Source organism: Pimephales promelas, chromosome 8, assembly GCF_988280905.1.
Source record: "Pimephales promelas chromosome 8, fPimPro1.hap1.1, whole genome shotgun sequence".
Taxonomy (NCBI): Eukaryota; Metazoa; Chordata; class Actinopteri; order Cypriniformes; family Leuciscidae; genus Pimephales; species Pimephales promelas.
The window spans coordinates 15,454,691-15,463,887 of NC_142776.1; the positions used below are offsets into that span (position 1 = coordinate 15,454,691).

The 9,197-nt window shown below is 37.3% G+C and overlaps 1 protein-coding gene across 7 annotated transcripts; it reads right to left on the reverse strand.

Annotated features, from left to right (window-relative positions):
• Positions 1-1,173: 1,173 nt before the first annotated feature.
• LOC148977685 (uncharacterized) lies at positions 1,174-7,611 on the reverse strand. Of its 7 annotated transcripts, none has more exons than XM_089134053.1 (16): positions 7,103-7,611; positions 6,866-6,937; positions 6,039-6,328; positions 5,810-5,834; positions 5,595-5,704; positions 4,973-5,098; positions 4,713-4,830; positions 4,390-4,452; positions 3,891-3,945; positions 3,625-3,716; positions 3,312-3,429; positions 3,101-3,208; positions 2,854-3,019; positions 2,509-2,643; positions 1,641-1,794; positions 1,174-1,262 (listed from the first exon to the last, which is right to left on the reverse strand). In XM_089134053.1, exons 4-13 carry the CDS (start codon positions 5,816-5,818, stop codon positions 2,922-2,924), a joined length of 897 nt encoding a protein of 298 aa, XP_088990179.1. In that variant the 5' UTR covers positions 5,819-5,834; positions 6,039-6,328; positions 6,866-6,937; positions 7,103-7,611; the 3' UTR covers positions 1,174-1,262; positions 1,641-1,794; positions 2,509-2,643; positions 2,854-2,921. The 7 variants fall into 7 exon arrangements, with proteins under 7 accessions (XP_088990179.1, XP_088990178.1, XP_088990177.1 ...); XM_089134052.1 differs by having other exon boundaries at positions 5,810-5,940; XM_089134051.1 differs by lacking the exon at positions 5,810-5,834 and having other exon boundaries at positions 7,143-7,611.
• Between the last annotated feature and the right edge of the window lie 1,586 nt (positions 7,612-9,197).

The following is a 9,197-nucleotide window of genomic DNA, read 5'->3' on the forward strand; positions in this document are numbered from 1 at the left end:
TTATCATAACTTTTAAAGACACATTCTACTTTCCATTTTCAGAAAAAAAGGGTGTCTGGCAGATATAGGCTTAGTCAATGAGGAGTTGGTCGGCTGGTAAATTGAGAAATGTCCAGGGATGAGAGATATGAGACTGTGAAAAGTGTGAGTGCTGGTGTTCTAACATGCAGCTTAATTATACTTTCAGACACTGGCTACGACCTTGTTGTCCTGTTTCCAACTCTGAACCTATCACCACTAATACTGAAATGATCACTTTTTTCATGTTAATTTAAATACTATCCTGCTTAAATACATTGGTTTTGAATATATGAAAAACAAGATTAATGGGTTTTTATCAAATCTCTGATCTGTCAAGTCAACACAGCGCGTTAAGTACTGCCAAGTGACACCAGGTCCCATGGACAATTTTTGACTTTTGATTTCACCAGTGCCACGTCTGCATCCTGAAGAGTTTTTATATTATGACAGTATAATGTAAAATGTAGATTTTGAATAAAGACTACAAGGCAATTATGTACTTTATGCACTTTTTACAATCACAAATTATTTACACTTTCAAATTCATTCAAGTTTATTGTAGCCATTTCCAGTTGAAGAAATCTATCTTTGTGTGCTCACATGTACCACAAAACACATCTGACACAAGAAAATTCAATAGAGCATAAATGAGCTCCCTATTGTCCTTTAAGTGCTAAAGTTGAGGTTGAAATGTCACAGTCCAGAATGCATAAAACAGTCCACCCAGAGGGCCAATCCATTCAGTCAATATTGCAATTATATTACACACTCATGATTGAAGTATATGAAGTTGCAGTGCAAAATAATTTCACAATTAACAACACCTAATGTTGATAACTGAATTATCATAGGGTTAGTGCATATTTACATGTCTGATAGCTTGGGGGTTAGCCTGCTAATAAAAGGTAGCCAGAGTCTGGCCATTCTGCAGCGATAAATTATTGCTTGCTGGAGGTTGTTGAAGACAAGCTGGAAATTGTTGAAGTTGAAAAAGAAAGGATCAGCAGATTTTAAAAACAAAACAGAGTGGTCTCCTTTCTAATCTTCTTCTGACTCTGGACTACTAAGGTTATATTCGTCATCAGTGTCCGATCTGCATTCTGTGTCCTGTATCTGGAGGTCATCAACTATAGCACTATACGTGCTCACAGCTTGTTGGCATAAACTCTCCAGTGCATAAGACCTCCGCATGAGGACACTTTTGAAACCAGCTGCAGCATCCTCTGACAAGTCACCAAAATCTGTAACATACATAAACATGGGAATTACTAATATTGTTCAAAAATTATAGCATGTAGAACCACATATGACATAAAAATGTTACTTGTTCTCAAATTCAATTGAACTCAAATTCATTGAAACTGTATGTTTAACATCCTATATACGGTACCCTTAAACGTCGGTTATATTGACGATCCTGGGACGTCATACAACTGACGCTTTACCTTTAATGTCGGTTAGGTGACGGGGTAGGTTTAGGATCCGGTAACGTCATCTAACCGATGTTTAAGGGTACCCTAAAAAGGCAGATGTTGACGTATGGTCAAAAGACGTCCCAAGACATCAGTTATATGACGTCTTGGGATGAGACTGCGCTGTAATAGCCAATCACAATTTACCTTTAATTTTCCGATTGGTTGATTTTGTGGCACACTTGTAACGCTCTTGCACGTTGAGCGAGCATGTCAAGAGTTGAGCGCGCACAGAATTAAGAGGTTGAGAGAGAGAGAGAGGGACTTGACAGGAGTGCAGAGAATAAGTTTGAGAGAGCACCTGTAAACAGAGTGAGAGGGGTTATTATTGCACGTGCATATGGCTAATAGCAAATACATTTATTGAGCACAGAATCATTTTTTTTTCTTTGCTCAAACAATTTTTTTTTTTTGCGATTGTTAATTTCTGTTCAAAATATAATGCATTGGGGGGGGGGGGGGGGGGGGGGCTAAACAAAGTGTGAGGGTGGAGCAGAGTCGTACAACTAATGTAGAAAACAATAAAACTTGTGGCTCTTTTCCACTGACTGGTACCAGATCCACTTGACTCTTTTGGTTCCACCTCTGTTGAAGTTCCAACAATGATGTGCAGATAGCTCTGTGGTCATTGTTATTGCTAGCATCATGTTAACGTTCTGAGCAGGTCCTCAACAGCAGCTTAGAGTTAGCGAGACAGGACAGCCGATAGAGTAAATATTGCTCCCCAAAAACATGTCTGTAATGCGATGATTTCAGAATACTGTTGATTTTATCTGTTCTGCTGTAGTGATTGCTGTTACAAACTTTTACAAAATGGTGATGCAAAGATAGTTCACTTCAGTATCGCTATAGCAACCGGTTCCATGAAATGGTACTTTTATGCAGTAGAAAATTAAACCAAAAATTTGAAACCAAACCAAGTAGTCATGTTGAGGTGAGTGGAACCAATACCATTCAATGGAAAAGGGACTATACATATGTTAGTGAGGAAAAAAAAAATCCAAATTTGACTTACAGCCCATTCTGATGTTCTCTTTCAGCTTCTCCACTCCCTTTATCTCCTTATGGAGAGATGTGATGTGCTGAGACATCTCCTTAACCAGGATGCTCTGCTCCTCCTCAAGAGACCGTTTTAACCTGAAGGAGTGACCTTTAGGTAGTGGGAATAGATGGAAATATGAAAAAGTGATTTAGTATTTACGATTAAGTTATAAACTAAAACATATGAGAGAGAGAGAGAGAGAGAGAGAGAGGGAGAGAGAGAGAGAGAGAGGGAGAGAGAGGGAGAGAGAGAGAGGGAGATTTTGCAGTATACAGACAGGTATACATTTTCAAGAACATGTCAGGACTACCACCATACCATCCTCACGTCTCTCCCAAGGCAGGATGTAGTCCTCTGTCGAATTTGAGCCCAACTCCTCATCAATTTTATCTTCTGCAATAGCATTGTACAGCTGGATCTTTTGTTTCATTTTTTTTTAATTCTCTTATTTTTCTTCTTTTTCTCTGTCTTGTCTGGTTGCTATCTGCAAAGCGAAATAAGAAAACTATCAGGAAAACTGTTTTTGTTTGTTTGCAATGTGCCATTTGAATATCAGTCAACCAACCATGCTGACGATAGAGTTCCTGCTTCTTGCGTAGCAGAGCCACTATGATGCTCTCTATCTCAGCCCTGAGATCCTCTGTTGCTCCCTGTTCTGCTGTGCTCCCTGGCTCTTAATAGGAAACACAATTATTTCAGAAATTGTTTAATTTAAAAATGTCTGATCACCTTAAGTAGTTAATATTTGAATAAACTAATTAACAGATGTGATTTACCTGTGACTGTCCACTGCTGAACATCACACACCCACTGCTGTGCTGTTTGTTCAGTGATGTCATTCTTCTGGCGGAAATCACTGAAGCTGGCAACTTCCAGCTTTACCTTCTCGGAAATCTTTAAATCACACAAAAATAAAAAATACCATACAAGCTTTCAGACAATACCGAGATCAAATTGAAATTCCATAACCTACAGTTTATAAATTAATAGATGAATGAGCTTATTACAGATGGATAGACGCCAGCTCTGCAGTTTGTTGTTAAAATGTATGTTGTGTCAGGCAAAAGGACCATTGGGAAATGCCCTTACTTTGATGTATCTGCAGGCTAAGACTTTATGAAGGTTCTCTGTCTTTTTTCTGTTCCACCCCATGGCCTGTTGCGTAAGCATATTCTCTCTCCCTGATTACAAAAAAATATGCATGCATGATTGGATCAGTTTACATGAGAAAGACCATTGCAGTTAGACATGACCAAACACAAAAATTACTTTAGTGCAAGGATAACATGAAAATTACATTTTAGAAGTCAGAAATACCTCATCATAGTGTATGGTTTGTATTGTGTCATACCAACCTGCCTTTGTCATGTACTTTGTGACAAGAGCTGCCCTGGATAGAAAGCTGTTTACCTAGATAAACAATACAGAAATTAATGTATTCCTATATAACATAAAAAAAAAAATGTATGTATATGTGAACATGTAGCCATACTGTTTTATTGTTTGTCTTATTGTTTAACTAATATCTTATCAGATAATGCAGATAATGAATTTGCAGATAATGAATTTCCCTAACATGATCAAATGAGTGTATATAATTAAATAGTGAAGCTCAGAGGGAACAAAGCTTGAAATAGTGATGCATCATGCATAAAACACCACTGCTCACTTCACTTTTTTATTTCAACAAAATATGTGTTGCAACTACAGTTCAGATCGTGCTCTGATGGTCATTCGAGCAAGCATAGATCTTTGTTTGGTACCCTGATGTACTTTATCCTTCACACACTGCTTAAATGTATCAGTAAAATCTCCTATATCTACATAGTTACAATAATGTCTGTAATAACATACTTGCTCAACTTCCTCTCCAACAGTGTTCCCTGCTCCATCCTGATTCATACCGCCCCATCTCACCTGCAACAGTGTTGGATTAATTTCATACCATAACTTTAAATAATGTCATTTATTATGTGCACATTCAAATCTTTTTCACTTTAAAGGTGTCATATTTTATCTGCATAATATACTACACAAGATATACTAATCACAGACTTACAACTTAGTATATTACTACTAATAACAATTTAAAATAATAAAAAACAATCATTGCACGACTTCTAGCACTAGCTGCCTGCTGGCTACTGTTGCATCTAAATTTCAGTAATTTGAGGTACCTCGCATTTTGCTGTATGAGCTTTGGCATGCATCACACTAAGAAATGGCCTCATTTCCATCAGTGGTTGAAGATCGGATGATTCTTCAGTCGCTTTGCTTAGGTATGGCTGCCAGTACCTAAAAAGAAGCACAGCATTAGTAGGCATTAACTAATACTTTGCCTGGCCATCAATATAAAATGACTGAAAAAAAAAAACAGGCACTTGCCATTTAATGTACAGTAGGTTGACCAAGTTTCAATATGAAAGAGAAAAATTACCTGCAGACAACATCCATGCAGAAGAAAGTGACATTGGCCCTCTCTGACAATTGTTTCTGTAAAAACATTGGGTCGGCAAAGACCTCGCCACGGTAGTGGTCCAGTCCACGCAGCAATATCCCGTGTCTGATGCACAAGAGGACAATATTTTTAATGATCTGTTTACACAATAAGACCTGTGGAAAACAGAGCTAATCAAAAACCTCTATTCAAAGCTTAAATCCATTTGCACATACGCACGCACACAAACACTCATCCCCATCAATCCTCAATCGCAAACACTCATCCCCATCAAGTAATTTATTTTAAAAATAAATAAAGTGATGAAGCCAATCAGTATATGGGGATGATTGGGAGGCCATGATGGACAGAGGCCAAGGAGCAAATTTGACCAGGATGTCGGCATTACACCCGACTCTTTTTGAAGGACAACCTGGGATTTTTAATGACCACAGAGTCAGGACCTCAGTTTAACATCTCATCTGAAGGACGGAAAGGACTTTACTTCCCATTAGGAAATACCTGACTCTGAACCTGACTCTGATGCATTTATCCACAATTGAGTTTCCACAGGGTGTGACAAGTGCAAGTACAATTGCATACTTCTGATCTACCCACATACCTGCAGACTGCCACTTGTATGCCCTCTTCATCTATTTTGGACGATGATTTTTTTGACATCTCCTTACTTGCCCTGAACCTTGAAACGCCACATGTTCCACTGTTATCTGCCTGTAAAGTTAGATATCACTCATCTTAACAAATAGAAAACAGAAAAGACAAACAAACAAACATAAACAATAGATATACTGTCTTAATATGCAGTATTAGACATACTCTTGTCATGCTGCTGCCTCTGATGCTGGACAATAAAAGTCATTTACTTCACACATCACATCTTCTGTATGTTTGCAAAAACAATATTCGAAAAAACTTTTCTGGAACGTATCTGCACAGACATTCCCTGGCTATGACATAAAAAATTTTTAGTGTTTACAGAAAATAAATATCACAATATTAGATACATTAATATGATTATGTGTTACAATGATTCAAGCAGATTTACCCTTCCAGCCTGAACAGAACGGTGCTCCAGTAGCTTTAAAAAGGCATGCCTTGACATCGAAGGAGCCGAAACTTTAATGTGAGCAAAAGCGTCGAAGACGTCAAACCTATATAGTGCATTTTTGGTTGACATCTCTTTCAGCGGACAGTTTAGCATCAAGCAGCACTGGCCTTGCTGCTTTTGCCCTTGTATCAGCGTGTAGCTGCCGCTGTGCCCATGCTGTTTTTTTTCAGCTGCCACATTAACCTCAACTGAGTCAAGCGTGTCCCTCAGCTATTGAAGACGTGTATCTAAAAAAAATAAATGAAAATAAATAACTGTTAAACAACCCTTCGATTGAGTGAAGGCACAATAGGTAAAATTGACTGAATGGTACAACAATAATTATTAAAATCTGACATTGACCAAGCCATACATGACAGTGTCCATTCAATGTTGGTTTAATGTACTGTATATGGATTTGATCATGGTATCACGAACCATTGTATCACAATGGTTTCACAAAACGTGTAATATGCTTCCGATAATAGACCAGTTTGAAATGAAGAGTAGGAGTGTCTATCACTCCCCAAAATAGGAAAAAATTTCTAAAAGCGAGCTATGCAAAAGCAATGAGTGCAGAATTGTAAAAATTTATAATATAATGCACATTCTTTCTACAACAACAAAATACAAATACAAACACAAACCACTTTTAATGTAGTTACGTGGAGAAGAAGTGTGAGACATCAACAACAATGAATCGAGGAAAAGTTTACAGGGTCATTAGAAAAGTTGTTGATATGGAGGGATAGGAAATGTTATAGGGATTATACAGACATACTGACCAAGACTTGCAGTCATCTCTTCTTCGATGTGAGGGACTTCCTCAGACACTGTGATCACTTGAACTTCAGAAGCTGTAAAGGCCAATGCAATAGGTTATCTATTCTATCAGGGTCTTACTGTAAAGCATCATATATTTCACCCCAGAAAATTCACAAAATTCCATCATACATCTCACCAGCATTTAGATATTAGATAATAATCATTATTAAACTATAACAGTGTAATAAACAACGAACCTAATGCACAACGTTTTTTGTTTTTTTTGACGTTTCTTACGTCTGTTACTTGTGGCCGCTGCGCTTGCGACTGCTTTCCCTCTCTTAGTCCTCTTTCTTTTTTGAGGGACATGGCTTCCCATTGCAGCCTATATGAAAATAAAATATTAATGTTTTCTAATAGAATATCAGACTTATGGTTATGTTTGGACTTTGGACGCAAAGTAACTAACATTAAAAAAACACAAAACTAAAACTACAAGACATAAAATACTACACTACTCCAATGTCCATTAAATGTCAAGAACATCAACAGCAACTACAACAAACAATCTGTAATACCAATAGTTATTTGACATAGATATGGGTGTAAAGTTGTCAAAATTTTCAGCAGCCATATGCCATCTGACCTCACTAGGATCTTCGAAGACTGCTGGGTGGTTTTCCGACATGGTGCATGCACAGATACAATACAAAAATACAGACAATAGACAAACAGTACAAATATGAAGATGAGTGTGTGCGTGCGTGCGTGTCTGTGTGAGTGAGAGAGAGAGAGAGAGAGTGTGTGTGTGTGTGTGTGTGTGTGTGAGAGAGAGAGACTAGAGAGAAACAGTGAGAGAGAGATTGAAAGAGTGGCTCTTAAAAGTGCCTTTGTTTTCTATATAAAACTGAAATAGAGACAGAGAAATGGAGATAAGATGCAAATAATCTGTAGAACAGACAAGAAAGCATAATTAGATGCATCTCTGAGAAAAAAAAATTAATGTCTACATTAATGTGAGACACTAAAGGTGAATAGGGTAAAATTTTTAAAATAAATGAATCTATTACCATGATCACCATGAACCTTCCTCAGTTGATTAATTACACAAGTATATAAAAACAATGTATTATAAGTTTTTGAAATTTGTATGTTTAATTATGCAAAATAGGAAATATCTCATTAAATATGCACAATTTTGCATATATATTTTCGGTAACAAATCTGAACACATGATAAATCCAGGTGGAAAATTATTTTTTCATTTAGTTTACACAAGATGGAAAAAGAATATCAGATGGATTTCAGGATAGGGCCTAACGTTAACGTTATATGCTTTCATCTCACTTTTCATCAAAAACAAACGATTTTCACTATATTTCTTTGGTGTACATGGTGCTACAGTACAGAGGATGATATGTTGGTAACGTTACTGGAGAATGACAAAAAAAATAATTTTGAGAAAACGTCTTTTAAATATTTCTTAAAATGCATACTTTTTTTTAGAGAAAAACAACTAACGTTAGCAGCTAACGTTATTTACAGACACGATATCATGTCAAATATTTAGCAATGAACAATAGCCTACAAGCGATCTAAAACGCATTAAAACTTATATTTCAACATTTATATTTAGTAAATAAGTAGCAGGTCTGAGATACATACCGATTGGTAGAGGGGATCCTCGCAATGACGGAAAAACCGCGAAAGTGCCGTGGGGTCGCCGCAATGGCAACACGTCCGATTTAACATTAATTTATTATAAGTCTTTATCATTTTTTTCGTTGTCTGTATATGCCTATCTGTCAATTGAGTAAATTAAAGTAAAAAAAAAAAAAGTAAATTAGTCCAAATATTATTTACACCAGGCTGATGGATGGGGAGTTTGATTGATCGAGCCTGCCAGTTATCCGTGTGTCCATCACGGATTCAGAATTTGACAATGTGGAAAACTGTTATACACAAAATGATCAGGGGAGATAATATGTTCACAGTTTAATGAGGCTACATTTCATCCCGAACAGACAACTCGAATAGCCTAAAGTGTCAAAATCAGCAATAGGCAATCTCCAGTGAAGGTGAAACAATCTGTGGCGACCACCGAATATTCCGTGGTACGGTCACGGAAGAAACCCGTGGTCCCATCACGGAAGAATCCGTGGTGCCATCACAGAATTTGTCAATAAGCAAAAGGCTGTACAAACTGCAGGGGATAAGAAGTTCACAGTTTAATTAGACTACATGCATCACAAACACGGACAACTTGAATAGCCTAAAGTGTCAAAACCAGCAGCAATATCGCCCAGTAAAGGTGAAACAATCTGTGGCGACCACCGAATATTCCGTGGTACG